Source organism: Bos indicus x Bos taurus, chromosome 10 (assembly GCF_003369695.1).
Source record: "Bos indicus x Bos taurus breed Angus x Brahman F1 hybrid chromosome 10, Bos_hybrid_MaternalHap_v2.0, whole genome shotgun sequence".
NCBI classification, from domain to species: Eukaryota; Metazoa; Chordata; class Mammalia; order Artiodactyla; family Bovidae; genus Bos; species Bos indicus x Bos taurus.
Genome location: NC_040085.1, coordinates 22,889,930 through 22,907,536, shown reverse-complemented (window position 1 = coordinate 22,907,536; position 17,607 = coordinate 22,889,930). Strand labels below are relative to the sequence as shown.

Sequence of the window (17,607 nt, the reverse complement as noted above, 5' to 3'; positions counted from 1 at the left end):
AAACCTCAGTCTTGCCCTTGGAGAATTTCCAACCAGGCAGAGGACAGGAAGTCTACCAGCAAAAGATTCCTATCACAGAAGATGGTAAAGAGCCTTGAGAGAGAGTAAGGGAGGTGCCGTGAAATCAGAGGACATGCACAGTTGGATCTGGGAAAGGCTGATGGATAAGATGTAAAAATTCAGAGATAAAGTAGAGGCCTTCCAAGCAAGGAGTGTAATGTCAGTAGAAGCCCTGAGGGAGGGAATACTTGGTATAGCACACAAACATAATCCAGTTTGGTTAAAGCATGTGGCATATAAGAACTTTAGAGGTGAGAATTATATTCTGTAGGAATCAGGGAGTTACTGAAGGGAGTGATCAAAAGACCCCTATCATATGGGAAGGTTCCCATAGGAAGATTCAATAGAGGAAGGTTCCAGCCATAGAGTAAATACATCTGGGCCACATTCAAATGAAGACAGAGGGTAGAGCATTAGTTCATGACTTGAGTCGGAAGCTCACCCACCTGTGACCAGCCAAGTCCAGCTTCTCTGCCTCAGGACACTCTCATTTCTTTAAGCTGTGTCATTGTTGTGTAGTTTTGGGTAGAGTTGGCTTTAGTGTTGGGTTGTTTCTATGTTTTGGTTTTCATTTTTGTTGCTCTTGTTTTTCTTTAAATTAGAAGCAGTCCCAACAATGCTGGCCATAGAACTTTGGGAGTTGATGCTGTTTTGCAAAAGCAAAGACACAGAGAGACAGTCCATTCTATTATCAATAATGATCCATTTATTTTAGAGACTCTAAAAAAACAAATCTTAGTATTTATTTTATTTTGGCAAAGTCATATTTAAATTAATGACAAGTGATAAAACAAGTGAAATCATAGTCATTCATCATTGGGGAATATGCGCTATTTTAACTATGACCTCTTGGTGATCACCATAATTATTCATATTTAACAGTTGTAGTGTATAATATGTTTACTTTGCTGCATTGTCTTTGGTTAGGAAATAAGCTAGAGATGAAACCTTTGGCATATTTTAATTACATCTATTGGTTTGAGTGTCTGTACCGCTATGGACATTTTTGAAATGAAAATGAAGTATCCAGTATTTTATAGAATAAATGCATTCTTGACCACTTGCCTGTGGATAAATCCTTAAATATCAAATTCTGTTTTCCCATTGACTATGTTATAAAATCAGAAATATTTTCCTTTGGAAATGTTCATTTTGAGAAATGTCATTTTGAACAATCCAACCAGTGCTTCAGCATATGCTTAAAATAAGAATGTTCTTGTAGTGTATTAATATTGCTCAAAATGATCCTATAAATGTGTGCAGAATAACTAATTTTGCTTTCTTGAGGGTTTGAAGGAAAGAAATAAGAGCCGAAATGAAAAAAATATACATTTGAAAGAAAAATGACTCAGTTGTATACATTTGTTCCTTCAACATATGTTTGTTAAATAATTGATAGGTGCTGGATTCTCTGCATTGTTGTTCCATCGCTAAGTCGTGTCTGACTCTTTGTGACCCCATGGACTGCAGCTCTTCATTAGGAATCCAAAACTAACAATCATCTGGCCCAAACCCTTCATTCTCATAGCCTGGCAAAAGGAAACATCATATAAACAAGCATATTTACATTATAGTCTGTTAAGTCCTCAATAGAGGGATGAGACTCTGCTGGAGAAATACAGCAGGAGAAACTAACTCTGCCTTCACAAAGAAGGTGACACCTGAGCAGGGTATTGAGGATGAGTAGGAGCTGGGGCCATGGGACGGGCATGGTCTCTGGAATCAGACTTCCTGGTTTAACTCTTCCTCTTTCACTGCTTCTTGAGTGACTGTGGACAAGCTGTTTCTTTGTTCCTTCATTTGCTCCTCTGTAAAACTGGAATATTTGTAGCTACATCTGAGGCCATTATGAAGAGCTGGCATACGTAACAGACTTAGAACACTGCCTTGCACATGCAAAGAGCTCAATGCCTATGTTCCTGTTGTTCCATCATTAAGAATGAGAGTAAGGTTGGCACAAGCAGAGGAAACAGCATGCTGCATTTTTATTCCATGAAAAATTTAAAATATGCCCAGCAATTTAACACAAGATGTAGAGAAGAAATGGAAATAGGATAGGGCCATTCAGAGGCCCTGATTAATGAGGAGGGGGACAGAGTTACCAGACTACTTCTTGACTCACTTTGACAGGCATCTTAGGTGTGCCTAGATTTCTCCATAGGGAAATGGTCAACGAGCATTTATTCTATGAAACAATGGATACTTGATGCACAAAGGGAGGATGCATACCTGGTACACAGAAATTCCCTCTTCTGTACTAGCAATGAGTTTTGTGAAACAGTGGCAATTGAAGAATGAAATCCACTGACTGCAACATACAACTGAGGCCATAGGAACTAATATTGGGCTTCCCTGGTGTGTCAGTGGCTAAGACTCCATGCTCCCAATGCAGGAGGCCCCGGGTTCAATCCCTAGTCAGGAAACTAGATCCCATATGCCCCAATGAAGATCAAAGGTCCCACATGTGGAACTAAGACCCAGCACAGCCAAATAAATATTAAAAAAAAAACTAAAAAATATAAAATAAACTAATACAACAATTACTGCATTAGACGTAAGGCACAGTAGCCCCCTACCTTCTGCAAGAGTCTGTTTCCTCTGCTGATTTCTATAAAAGATATTTATATGATTTTAACAGATATATTTAAAGCCCCAAATGAAGGCTTTTATATAACTATTAAAATTATCGAAGGTACAACTTGCTGAAAATAAGTTATTTGGCCATTAAGGGTGAGTTATTATCTAAGTCAGGATGAGGAAAAGTAAAAAAAACATAATGGGGAATTATATAAAACCAGAACCAAAGAGAGACACTATAGGCTGCCTCCATTTCCCATGGATATAAATAATCACTAAAGTAGCCAAAACATGAAATCCATTGATTTTACAATTAGCAGCAGATAAGGGAAGCAAGCCTTTTTAAAATCCTGGCATGGAAGGCGTATCATGATTTTTGTGGTAATCGGTTCCTTGGCTTACAAATTCTGCACCAGTGACCTGTTTTATACATTGCATTTCTATTTAATCAGACATGCCTACGTTTGTTTCATTTTCTGTGAAATAGGAAATCAAGGAGAAATTGGATTCCAGTCACAAGCGAGATATAGAAGGCATGGGAGTCCCAGAAATCAAGTATGGAGACTCTGTCTGCTTTGTCCAACATATAGCCAGTGGTCTGTGGGTGACCTACAAAGCACAAGATGCCAAGACATCCCGCCTGGGACCTCTGAAAAGAAAGGTGAGGGGTCAGAAAGGCTGAAGCAACTAGGCATGAGAAGTGATTGTGGAAATAAGGTGGGCATGATGGATTTTTACTACTCAGCTTCCCAGATGGCTCAGTGGCAAAGAATCAGCCTGCCAATGCAGGTGTGGGTTGGATCCCTAGGTCAGGAAGATCCCCTGGAGAAGGAAATGACAACCCACTCCAGTATTTTTGCCTCTAGAATTCCATGGACAGAAGAGACTGGCAGGCTACAAGTCCAAGGGGTCACAAAAGAGTTGGACACAGCAACTAAGCAAAAATTCTTACTATTCTGAAGAATTATTTCTGTAACAGTGTGTAGCCTAGTGTGGTTACTTTGACTTCATATTCAGTGTGAAAAAGAAAAAGTTAAATAGATGACAAATCTGTGAAGAGGGGATACAATACGATCCTTGTGCTCTAGAACCTGTACTAAATGACTTTTGGTAGAATGCTATTTGGGGATTATCCACATCATTTCTCCTTTCATTTAAGTGGATAATTGAGTTACTATGCAGTTTTCATAATATACAGACTAAACAGAATCCCTACAGAGAGATGCAGATTGCATGATAACAAGCACACAGGAACCAACATGCAGAAAGATGAGATACTGTTGAATGATACCGTATCCACAGAGAATGGATCCAGGTCTCAGAGATCTGTTACAGCCTGTGACAGTGGGAAATCCAGCTTGAATACACAGAACATCTTTTTTTTTTCCAGAAAGTCAACTGCCATAGTAGGGTTTCTTTTGATAGGAATCAGGAAACAGATGCTCAAGTCATGCTTTAAAAAAAAAGCCCTTACAAAGCACAGGTTTGGATAGGCAAGGAGGCCCATGATAAGGTTCTAGGAAACGTACAATGTAGTTTGTGTAGGTCAGCCTAATATGGAGATGATGAAAATTTTCCCAGAATGCTGGTTATTGTAAGAAAGGAGGTTGGGGGGAACCCATAAGGTAATAGCTTATTTTTGTGCAAAGTAAAATTTACGAGGAAAGGGGAAAATTATGAAAAGGAGATAGAAAATAGAACACGAGGCCACAGAGACTCGCTTGTAGAAAACAGAATACGAGACCACAAAGACTGCTTGTAGGAGCCCAGAGCTTCCTCTGCCAACAATTGTAAAGGCTGGACTAAACATGGAAACATTGGAAGACTTCAACAGCAAGACACCCAGGACGTGAGTGCTGAAGATCCCACTAGAATGGAAGTGCACTAAAGTGAGTTCCTCCTGTATCACCACTTTGCCCTCAGTGTCTTGCTGAGATACCGCACAAGAAATGGGATCGCCTGTTAGTTCTGTGGGTTGGAGAGCCATAATTGTGGTAAGGTCAGCCGAGGTTTCTGAGACTTACGGGACCATATTCCAGAGTGGAGGAAGCCACAGAAGCATGAACTTGAAATTCCAAATGCGGTTTCTCCTAGTATCTTAAGCAGACCAGGAATAGGGTATAAAGCTAAGATGGCAAACAGAAAATGATATTTCTCTATGGTGGAGAAGAGCAAAGCAGAGATGTGAACAGTGTGACGGTGCTAGGGAGACAGAGGCTGGAGTACAAAGTCCCTCAGGCTGGAATGGCCTTGAAAGTACAGTGGACTTTCAATTGAATTCCAAATAAGGGCTATACCCCAGGAGTAAGGGCAAATGGAAAATAGATGCCAAAACCTGATCATCTACCCTAACAGCCTATCAGAAGAAAATGCAATCCTCTGAAGAGTATGATAATATCATCCAGAGTTTCCACAATTTTTCACACCTACTAAGATAAAGATGATATTGAAAGAGAGTAGAATTTGTGGATCTGGGCTCTAACTCTGGGTAGGTGGGGACGCACTTGAAGGACCCTGTCAACTAGGGGAGACCCCAGTTTATGATGTTGGTTTATTGTGCCTCTCCCTGCCTTTTTCTTCTGGGACCATAGTCCGTAGGTCCATCTAACTGCTGGAATGTGGATTGGGGAGATGCTTTCAGAAACTCTCTCTAATGATGCCCTAATGCTAAGCCATTTTTCAGGGCTTCCCAGCTCCATTTCCTGAAGAACAAGTTAAGTTCTCCTCTAAAAATACAAAGGATGTCCAATCTTGTTAATTGTTTTATGAAACAAAATAGGAATTTAGAAAAACCAGTGGGAAATAGACATAGTGAGAAACCTGATGAATGGTAGCTCACCTTTAAGGAAGCACCCTCTTTCCATTGCCATCTTGGGCTTCTGCTTTCTGCTGTCAGTTATGGAATTCCTCCAGGAAAGAAAAGAGGACCTTAGGACGTGAGCTGCAGCAATCAATAGGACACATCATAACAACGTTCTAACAGCTGCATTTCCCCCATTTCTCATTACATTCTTGTTTGACTGGCCGGTTTGAATGTGTTATCTGAACAAGCAAAACATAAGGAGGTGGGTCTTTAGGGACCCAAAAGCTGGGACTAAGGCCAGAGTAAACCTAGTGAGATGCATTGCCAAATCTAAATGCAACACTGATAAGCAGTTGCTGGGAATCTCAAAGTAATGTTTTGAAAGAGTTGGTGAATCCAATAGTAAGGGCATCCTTTGCTAATGCTTAAGCTACGGTATATAGATGAGATGCAGGTCTCTTCAAAAATGAACATAAATTTATGCAAGCCAGCATGCTTCTTCCTGGGTGAATTCATTAAATGAGGGTGCATTTTCAGAAGAATACAAATGAGAGGTTTTCACCTGGAAATGAGGAAATAGGTTGTTTATTTGTGCTAAAAATGAGAGATACCAAAAACCCTTATTCTAAAGATATTTTTTGGAGCCACATGTTTTGTTTAATTGATATATAAACTGACTGATTCCCACTCCACTTCCCTAGGACCTACAGATGGTCTCACTTCACTTACTCACATCAAGAGGAAACCATGCCAGGAAGTTGAATCAGAATTTGACCCTGACCTGAATCAGGGTCAAACCATCCCATTTAATAACCACACATATTTGGTTGGCCCTTTCAAGAGAAAAAAAAAGCACTGACCTCCACACCAAAAGCTGCTAGCCCCATCTTAAAAAAAAAAAAAAAAATGTATCATGATGTCATTTGTGAGCAATAAGTATACTTAACTTCCTAACAACTGATTTGAGATCAGTAATATGCTGTCCCTTAAAACAAATATTCATTGAATACCTTTTATATTGTAGGTAACATGCTAAATGACTGACATGTAAATCGTCTAGTCTTCCAAACAAACCACTAAAATAAGTCCTCCTGCAGATGGTGAAGTCAGAGCAGAGAGAGGTTAAATAATTTGCTGAAAGTCACACTGCTGAGAAGTGACCTAGAGGGATTAGAAGTCAGGTTGGCTGGTACCTAAGCCCATGCTTTCAAACCCCCTCTCTAGCTCCATGAGAAGCAAACCACTGTCTCAAGCTGCTTCCCTGGTTCCAGTCAACTAACCCAGTGTGGCCATCATCCTTCAGGAGAGAAAGCCACAACTCATCCCAGTAGAAGGTTTTAGAGGATTTTACTTTAATTTGTCTTTCCACTTCCTTGGTTTATCTTTGGAGAAAAAGGCTCTGAATATAGTGATTTTTCTCATTTCCAGAGATAAGTTTTTGTGTTCATTTTAAGAGAAAAATCTATCATAAAACTTGTTTTCACCCATTCAAATTGGCCATACCGGCCCAAGGAATTTATTGTAACTCAAACCATAGTGGCACATAAAATTTCATTTTCATCAAAGCACTGTGTCTCAGGAATGAATCATATATCAGTAATAGGGTATATGGACAAAATAACTTTGTTAATGTCCCACTTTCAAAATGAACACAGGGGAACTTGGTCCATTGAAGGAATACAAGGGATGAGGAAAATACTGCAAAACACATTGACTGTCCAATGTAACCTGGCCCTGGTGTCCTTGGCCCCGGGATAGGTCATACTACATCAGGAAGGCCACATGGATGATGGATTAACCCTGCAGAGATGCCAGCGTGAGGAGTCCCAGGCTGCTCGGATCATCCGGAACACGACCGCCTTATTCAGCCAGTTTGTAAGGTACGTGAGCTCCTTCCTTTTCTCTACTTGTTGGTTTCTATTTTGCAGCCATCCGATCCCACAGACCACCCCCTTTTAATACTATGGATTTTCAGGAAATAATTATGTACCAGCGAAGAGTTCTACCAGAAAGAGCTTGGGATTGAAACTTATTTCCCACTAGGCGAGCTCCTACCAGCTTCACTCTTGGCCCAACAAATGCCCAAGACTCTTCAGTTGGTGTCATTAGTTGGCATTCAGGTTGGCGCCATAAACAGCCAAGGTCTTCTTATGAAAATTAAATGGAAAGAGATGGAGTGCTGTAAGTCCCCTTTGTATTAGCGCATGAACAGGAGAGGAGAGAGAAAAAAAAATGGATCTACAACCTCTGTGCTATTTAGAAAGGTTTTCTACATCTTTCAAAATTGTTGCTATGGTTTGGACACGAGAAGATTTGCATGGAATGCTTGGGTCACCCACCTACGACTGGGACTTAAATGGGGAAAGTAACTTAACTACCTACTTGGATCATAATCCTTCCAGCCTCAACAGTGCTGCTAAAATAGAATTCTGGATTGTATTCACCAATTACCACACACACACACACACACACAAAAACAGATTCTGTTGTAAACAGTGCAGTGTTGCAAGCCATCCTTCTCTCATAGGAAAATCTCTCTAAAGCCTAAAGGATTTCAATTGCATTTGTGGATCTGCATGAAATGAGAAAAACCTTTGTTAAGGTCCCACTATACCTTTATTTTCCTTCCTGTTGAGTCACTGTGATCCAAGGGATATGTATTAGTTAGGATACAGGCTAAGCTGCTATTGTGGTTCAGAATAAACTTATTTCTTTTTCAAGTAATAGTATAGGGGAGGCAAGTGGTTTAGGGAAAACAGACCATCCTGCTACTGGGACAGTTTCCTTCTGTCTTGCTGCTTTGAAATCTCTGTAGGTTCTTAAAGTATGTCCAGTCCAGCAGCATCACCTGGGAACTTGTCAAAAATACATATTCTTGGGGTTTATCCCCAGACACCTAAGAGTGGTGCCTCAGAAAAGTTGAGTTTTGATGGGTCCTCCAGTTGATGCCGATGCATGCTAAAGTTTACAAACTACTGCCCTGGAATAAAGGTACCTGCCCTTGGCCAGGTATTAGATTCATCTGGGAAGCTTTTAACATCCTGATGCCAAAGTAGCATCTTCAATCAATTACATCAGAATCTCTGGAAAGTGAAAGTGAAGTCACTCAGTCGTATCCGACTCTTTGCGACCCCGGGACTGTAGCCGTCCAGGCTCCTCCGTCCATGGAATTTTCCAGGCAAGAATACTGGAGTGGGTTGCCATTTCCTTCTCCAGGAGATCTTCCTGACCCAGGGGTTGAACCCAGGTCTCCTGCCTTGTAGGCAAACGCTTTACTGTCTGAGCCTCAGAATCTCTGAGGTGGGGTCCAGACACAAGAGCCCCCTGGATAATTCTAATACTCAGTCACAGTTGAGAACCAACTGTCCTGGTATGTTTTCTTCAACTGTGTGATTAAAAATAGTGTACTAGCACCATGTCTGAGGTCTGACCTGAAAAGATGAGAGAAGAAATAGAGGGCAAGCCATTTATTTTTTTAAAAAATATAACCCAGAAGTAGATCGCCTTATCTTATACTCTGTTAGCTAACACTAGTCACATGGCCACACCTAGCTAAAGAAGGCTGAGAAATATCTCTGGTGGGTTACAACCAGAGGGTCTTGATACTAATTGAAGGAAGAAAAGCAGATGGTAAGGGTATTCTTGCCACAAGGTGGGACTGAGGCCTGAAAATCAATTATCTTTGCCTGATTTTGACTCTGCCACTGGTTTCCCATGATTCTTGAGCAAAATATATCCTCCTTTCCATTCTGCATTACATCCGAATTGCTCCCCTTCTTCACAGAAAGAGTGTAAGATTGAATGGCTTGGTATAGGTAGAAAAAATTAGCTACATGCATACATGAATTTTGCATGTAGTCTCTACTAGACCACAACCATTACTATAGGGAGTGGATAGTTTTATCTAATTCTCAATTCTCTCAACTTCTGCCCTTATATCTTTCTTAAGTCAAGGCCCCTAATTCACACATTTACAAAAATTAATTCAAAATGGATTAAAGACATTATTGTAAAACTTAAAATTATAAAACCTGTATGAGAAAACATAGGCTCAAATCATCATGACCTTGAGTTCAGCAATCTTTTATTCAATATCATACCAAAAACAAAACCTACAGAAGAAAAATTAGGTAAATTGGACTTCATCAAAATCAAAATCTTTTTTACTGTGAAGGGCACCATGGAGAAAGTGAAAAAACAATTCATGAATATTTGCAAATCATAGATCTGATAAGGGAATTGTATCTAGAATAAAGAAATCTCACGTCCCAACATTAAAAAGACAAATAGACCAACTGAAAAATGGATGAAGGATCTAAACAGACATTTCTCCAAAGATGATATACAAATGACCATAAGCATATGAAAAGATGTTCAATACTATCAGCCATCAGAAAAAATTAAATCAGAACCACAATGAGATAATGCTTCGTTCTCACTAGGATGGCTATAATAAAAAGGGCTATCAATTAGAAATGTGGGGCAGGATGTGGAGAAATTGAACCTACACTGCTGGGGGAATGTAAAATGTTGTAGTCACTATGGAATACAGTCTGGGAATTCCTCAAAATTTTAAGCATAGAGTTACCAGATGACTCAGCAATTTCATTCCTCAGTATGTGCCCAAGAGATGTTAAATATTGATCAGTTGCTCAAGCATGTCCTGCGTCATGCCAGGTTTCCCTGTCCTTCACCATCTCCCAGAGCTTGCTCAAACTCATGTCCATCGAGTTGGTGGTGCCATCCAATGACTTCATCCACTGTCATTCCCTTCTCCTCCTGCCTTCGATCCTTCCCAGCATCAGGGTCTTTTCCAGTGAGTCTGTTCTTCACATCAGGTGGCCAAACTTCAGTTTTAGCATTAGTCCTTCCAATGAATATTTAGAACTGATTTCCTTTAGGATTGACTGGTTTGAACTCCTTGCAGTCCAAGGGACTCAAGAATCTTCTCCAGCACCACAGTTCAAAAGCATCAGTTCTCCAGTGCTCAGCCTTCTTTATGGTCCAACTCTCACATCCATACATGACTACTGGAAAAACCATAGCTTTGACTAGATGGACCTTTGTCAGCAAAGTAATATCTCTGCATTTTAATACACTGTCTAGGTTTGTGATAGCTTTTCTTCCAAGGAACACGTGTCTTTTAATTTCATGGCTGCAGTCACCATCTGCAGTGGTTTTGGAGCCCAAGGAAATAAAGTCTCTTACTGTTTCCATTGTTTGCCCATCTATTTGCCATGAAGTGATCAGACCAGATGCCATGATCTTTGTTTTCTGAATGTTGAGTTTTAAGCCAGCTTTTTCACCTTCCTGTTTCAGCTTCATCAAGAAGCTATTTAGTTCTCTTCATTTTCTGCCATAAGGGTGGTGTCATCTGCATATCCGAGGTTATTGATATTTCTCCCCATAATCTTCTTTCCAGCTTGTGCTTCATCCAGCCCAGCATTTCTCATGATGGACTGTGCATATAAGTTAAATAAGCAGGGGGACAATATACAGCCTCAATATACTCATTTCCCAATTTTGAACCAGTGCATTGTTCCATGTCCAGTTCTAACTGTTGCTTCTTGACCTGCATACAGGTTTCTCAGAAGGCAGGTAAGGTAGTCTGGTATTCCCATCTCCTTAAGAATTTTCCATGGTTTATTGTGATCCACACAGTCAAAGGCTTTAACATAGTCAATGAAGCAGAAGTAGATGATTTTCTGGAACTCTCTTGCTTTTTTGATTATCCAATGGATGTTGGCAATTTGATCTCTGGTTCCTCTGCCTTTTCTAAATCCAGCTTGAACATCTGGAACCTCTTGGTTCATGTACTGTTGAAGCCTGACTTGGAGAATTTTAAGCATTACTTTGCATGTGCGATGAGTGCAGTTGTGCAGTAGTTTGAACATTCTTTGACATTGCCTTTCTTTGGGATTGGAGTGAAAACCAACCTTTTCCCGTCCTGTGGCCACTGCTGAGTTTTCCAAATTTGCTGGCATATTGAGTGCAAGAGTTTAACAGCATCGTCTTTTAGGACTTGAAATAGCTCAGCTGGAATTCTGTCACCTCCACTAGCTTTGTTCATACTGATGCTTCGGAAGGCCCACTTGACTTCAAACTCCAGGATGTCTGGCTCTAGGTGAGTGATCACACCATCATGGTTATCTTTAAGATCTTTTTTGTTTAGTCCTTCTGTGTATTCTTGCCACCTCTTCTTAATATCTTCTGCTTCTGTTAGGTCCGTACCATTTCTGCCCTTTATTATGCCCATCTTTGTATGAAATATTCCCTTGGTATCTCTATCTTTCTTGAAGAGCTCTCTAGTCTTTCTCATTCTATTGTTTTCCTCTATTTCCTAGTATTGATCACTTAGAAAGGCTTTCTTATCTCTCCTTGCTGTCCTTTGGAATTCTGCATTCAGATGTGTATATTTTTCCTTTTCTCCTTTGCCTTTCGCTTCTCTTCTTTTCTCAGCTATTTGTAAGGCCTCCTCAGATAACCAAACAAAAACTTGTACACAAATGTTCGAAGCAGCATTACTCATAATAGACAAAAAGTGATAGCAATGTAAATGTCTATCAACTGACGAATGAATAAATAAAAGGTGCTGTATCCATATACCAGAATATTATATGTCTGTAAAAAGGTATGAAGTTCTAACACACACTACAACATAAATGAACCTTGTAAACATGCTCAGTGAAAAAAAGCCAGTCGCAAAAGACTACATATTGTATTACTGCATTTATATGAAATATCTGAAATAGACAAATCTGTAGAAACAAAGTACAGCTGGGAATGGTATGATAGCAGGTGATAAGGGGGATGGGATTTGAGGAAAAGCTGATGAAAAATTCTAAAATTGACTTAGGTCATGGTTGCACAACTCTGTAAATATACTAAAAACAATTGTACCGTTTGAATAGATTATGGTATAATACATGAACTATATTTCAATAAAGCTGTTATTTTTAAAAATTCAGTGGGAGTTACATGCCTAACAATGGGAAAATTATTTTTAAACAGCTTTATTGGGTTATAATTTGCATATCATAAAATCCATCCCTTTAAGTGTACAACTCAGTGAATTTTAATAAATGTATACAGCTGTACAGCCATTGTTACTATTCAGTTTTAGAACACTTTCATCACCCCAAAAGGATTCCTTATGCCTATTGCAGTTTATACTAGTTACCACTCCCGGCCCCAGGCAACCAATCATCTGCTTCTCTCACATTTTAATGCATTAAATTGATAAACCATACAATATGTGGTCTGTTGAATCTGGCCTTTACATTTAGCATTACATTTTTGAGGTTCATCCCTATTGCAATATGTAATGGTGTTCTGTTCCTTCTTATTGCTAAAAAGTATTTCTGTGAGTATGTTTTAAATACGTATTACATATATAAATTGTACACACATACATACACAAAAAGGTATGCTGCTGCTGCTGCTAAGTCGCTTCAGTCGTGTCCGACTCTGTGCAACCCCATAGATGACAGCCCACCAGGCTCCCCCGTCCCTGGGATTCTCCAGGCAAGAACACTGGAGTGGGTTGCCATTTCCTTCTCCAATACATGAAAGTGAAAAGTGAAAGTGAAGTCGCTCAGTCATGTCCAACCCTCAGCGACCCCATGGACTGCAGCCTTCTAGGCTCCTCCATCCATGGGACTTTCCAGGCAAGCGTACTGGAGTTGGTGCCATCGCCTTCTCTGACAAAAACATATACATGTATGTGTATATATATATGATTGTGTGTGTATGTGTGTGTGTGTATATATATGGAGAGAGAGAGATACACAAGTATACTCATCTCACATACTAAAACATGTTTATAGTAAAATAGCACTATCTTGATTAATATACCTTTATAATAAGTATTAAAATCAGATAGAGTCCTCCTACAATGTTGTACTTTTTTTGATATTATTTTAATCCTTTGCATTCCCATATAAATTTAAGGGTGAATTTATCAATTTTTGTAAGAAAGCCTGCAGGGATTTTGATAGATATTGCAAAGGATCTACACATCAATTTTGGGAAACTTTTATCTTAATAAATCTTTCAGTCCATAAACACAGAATGTCTGTCCATTCATTTATTCTTCTTGGATTCCTTTCAACACGATATTAGAATTTCCAGTATGTAAATCTTACACTTTTTTTATGAAACCTATACAGTATTTATTTTTGATGCAACTACAAATGGAGGTGTTTTCTTAATTTCATTCATTTTTTTCTTAATTTCATTTCAGATTGTTCACTGCTGGTGTCTATAAATACTAACATGGAGAAACTGAGTTTTTAACATGTCAGCCATGTATCCTATGACCTAGATGAAATTTTTTATTATAGCGGGGGTATTTTTTGGTGTGGATTCTTTAGAATTTTCTACATACAGGATCGTGTCATCTGTGAATAAAAGGAGTGGTTTTTTCCTTTCCAATAAGAATGAATGCCCTTCATTTCTATTTTATTTTGCATGATTGCCCTGGATAGAACATCTACTACAATATGAAATAAAGTAGAGAGAACAGACATCCTTGTCTTGTTCTTGATCTTAGTGGGAAAACATTTGGTCTTTGACTATTAAGTTTGGTACTTACTTGCAGAATTTTCATAGATGTCTTTTGTCAAGTTGAGGAAGTTCTCTTCTACTTCTAGCTTGATGAGAGCTTTTTATATTGAATGAATGTTAGTTAGATTTTGTCAAATTGTTTCTGTCTATTGAGTTGATGGTGTGGTTTTGTCCTTTATTTATATAGTTTATTACATTATCTGCTTGAGAATGTGATTGAAATCAGTATTATTGTTGAATTGTCTATTTCTCCCTCAATTCTGTCAATTTTTACTGCATATATTTTGGTCTCTGTTACTGGGTGCTTTGAAAGTGTAAGTATTAGTCACTCAGTCACATCCGACTCTACAGTCCCATGGAGTGTAGCCCATCAGGCTCCTCTGTCCATGGAATTTTCCAGGCAAGAATACTGGCGTGGGTAGCCTTTCCCTTCTCCAGGGGATCTTCTCAATGCAGGGATCAAACCTAGATTTCCCACACTGCATGCAGATTCTTTACCATCTGAGCCACCAAGGAGTTTATAATAAATATATCTTCCTCCCAAACTCATTCTTATAAAATATCGCCCTCTTTTCTTTTTTTTTTTAAATTATCCCCAAGTGTTTCTTTTCTTTGAAATTGAAATAGTTGATTTACAATATTATATTGGTTTCAGATGTACACTGTGATGACTCAATTTTGAAGATTACATTTCATTATAAGTTATCACAGGATAATGGCTATAACTTCCTGTGCTATGCAATATATCTTTGTTGCTTACGTATTTTATACATAATAGTTTGTATCTGATAATCCCATACCCCTATTTTGCCCCTCCCCACATCCTTTTCCCCTTTGTTAACTACAAATTTGTTTTCTGTGTCTGTGAGTCTGTGTTATATATACATTGATTTGTATTATTTTTTTAGGTTCCACATATAAGCGATATTATATAGTATTTGTGTTTTCCTGTGTGACTTGTTTCACCCTGAATAATATTCTCTAGGCCCATCTGTTTTGCTGTAAATGGCAGAAGGTTATTCTTTTTTATGGCTGAGTCCCTCTTTATGTGAATATTTTTTGTCTCAATTTATTTTGTAGAGCCGCTCCAGCTGTCTCACACGCTAGTTACAGTTACTGTTTGCATGGTGTATCTCAGTCCTTTCACTCTCAACTTATTTGCGTCTTTGAATTGGAAATGTGTCTTGTAGATAGCATACCGTGAACCTTTTTTTCCCCCCAAAATGCCGTCTGACTGTCTCTTCCTTTTACTGGTGTGTGTAATCAATTTATAGATAGTGTAATTATTCAGATGATTGGTTTCATGTGTGCCATTTTGCTATTTGATTTTTATATGTCTTTTTGTTCCTCTATTCTTCCTTTACTGCTTTCTTTTGTGTTAAATTGACATTTTCTAGTACTATTTTAATTCCTTTGAGTGTTTTTAACTACTTTTTTAAGTTACATTCTTGGTTGCTCTAGGGAACTTAGTATGTCTTTGATACGAAATAATCTACTTCACATTAATATGAATTTAACAAGTAAATCAACTTTGCTCCAATATTGTTCTCTTCTCTCTCAACTCCTTTGTGACAATACTGATATATATATATATTATAGCTTCATGTGGTATAAGCCCAGCAATACAGTTTTATAATTATTGTTTTATGCATTTTTAATTAGGTATAAGAACAAAAAAGAGAAACATTGGTACATATTCATATTGTTTTACATTGAACTGCATAGTAACCTTTACCACTGCTCTTTATTTCTCAGGATGGATTCTAGTAAGTGTCTCATGTCATTGACTTTCAGCTTGGAGTACTTATTTCTTGTGGGGCAAGCCTCCTACCCTTTGCTGATAGACCTGTGTGTGGGTTGGATAATATGTCCAAAGGTCAGGCAGTTTTAAGTTCATCCTGAATTTTACTTTCTGCTTGCACAAGGCTTCATCATATTCAGCCAGAGATGAATAATACCTGGGGCCCCCTCTGGTTCTTCCGGAGTGTGTCTGTCTGGGACCTTGCACATGGCCTGCCTCACCCTGTTAGACCTTCTTTTCCTTGGAGCTAGGGGAGAGGACCGGAGAAGGCAATAGCACCCCACTCCAGTACTCTTGCCTGGAAAATCCCATGGACGGAGGAGCCTGGTAGGCTGCAGTCCATGGGGTTGCTAAGAGTCAGACACGACTGAGCGACTTCACTTTCACTTTTCACTTTCATGCATTGGAGAAGGAAATGGCAACCCGCTCCAGTGTTCTTGCCTGGAGAATCCCAGGGACGGGGGAGCCTAGTGGGCTGCCGTCTATGGGGTTGAACAGAGTCGGACACGACTGAAGCAACTTAGCAGCAGCAGGGGAGAGGATGGGAACTATCTCAGGTTGAAATATCATAGATTCCCACTGTTCTTACCAAGGTTCATTATTTAAAAAAAAAAAAAAATACTTCTCAATTTCCTGTATACCTTTGGTCAATTTCCAGAATCCTAAAACAGTTTTTTGGATGATTTTGTCCAATTTTGTCACTTTTATTGGGAGAAAGAACTCACTGAGCTCCTCATTTCTGGAAGCCCCACCTTCAGTGGAAGAGATTCTTGATTCTCCCTGACACAGGATGTTTTACAAGAAAGGAAGGCTAATGAATAACAAACCAGTACAGCAGAGGTGAGGGCTACAAAAGCCACGGTGCTTACATTTTGCAAGAGTTGGAAAGTGATGGATGACAGCATAATTTGGAAATAAATTCTCCTCTCTCACCCCTTTTGAGAAACCAACAGTGCATGTGATGTACAAATGGAAACCAGAGAGATTGACCTTCTGCAAGAACAAGTTAAAGGAATAAAGAATGAAGAAGAAAGAACAATGAAGAAGATAATGTTTAAGTTTCCTGTACTGTCTCATCATCCCCTGTGTGGTTGTTGGGAAATGTCCCATAGGACAAATGAACAGTGTGATGGACCGAGGAGTCTCAGATGTCCTGCTGGAGAGAGAAGATGCTATCCAGCTGTCCTCTGAGTTTAGCTTTTGGAGGGGAATGATATATAAATAATTATGGTAACTGTATGGTAAATGGGAGAAGGCAATGGCACCCCACTCCAGTACTCTTGCCCAGAAAATCCCATGGATAGAGGAGCCTGGTAGGCTGCAGTCCACGGGGTCGCACAGAGTCAGACACGACTGAAGCGACTTCACTTTCACTTTCTACTTTCATGAATTAGAGAAGGAAATGGCAAGCCACTCCAGTGTTCTTGCCTGGAGAATCCCATGGATGGAGAAGCCTGGTAGGCTGCAGTTCATGGGGTCGCACAGAGTCAGACACGACTGAAGCGACTTAGCAGCAGCAGCAGCAGTGTGGTAAATACTCAGAATCACCTGAGCATTTACTTAAGAAAAGAAGTCCTTGTCAAAGATCTGAGAACATAATGGGACAGTGGCTGTAGGGGCCGCAGGAAGGCTGAGCTGAGACGGGGGCCAGTTGTAATTAGTTCTGAACTGCGGCATCCTCTTGTCCCTGTCTGTCTAGATCCATCTGGGTCTCCTACCCCGAGGTTCTAGAGTAGACTGCGAGCATCATGAAGCCATTCAGAGGATGCGGCCTCAATGCCAAGCATATATTATGTGTTCT

At 39.5% G+C, this 17,607-nt stretch overlaps 1 protein-coding gene across 5 annotated transcripts in view; it reads left to right on the top strand.

The window, feature by feature from the left end:
- Nucleotides 1-17,607, top strand: part of RYR3 (ryanodine receptor 3) — a 557,802-nt gene that overhangs the window by 275,370 nt on the left and 264,825 nt on the right. For all 5 annotated transcript variants that reach the window (XM_027553458.1, XM_027553456.1, XM_027553457.1 and 2 more), the window contains 2 exons: nucleotides 3,125-3,298; nucleotides 7,199-7,320. In XM_027553458.1, the coding sequence (XP_027409259.1) occupies nucleotides 3,125-3,298; nucleotides 7,199-7,320 (296 nt within the window). The remainder of the gene's footprint in view (nucleotides 1-3,124; nucleotides 3,299-7,198; nucleotides 7,321-17,607) is intronic.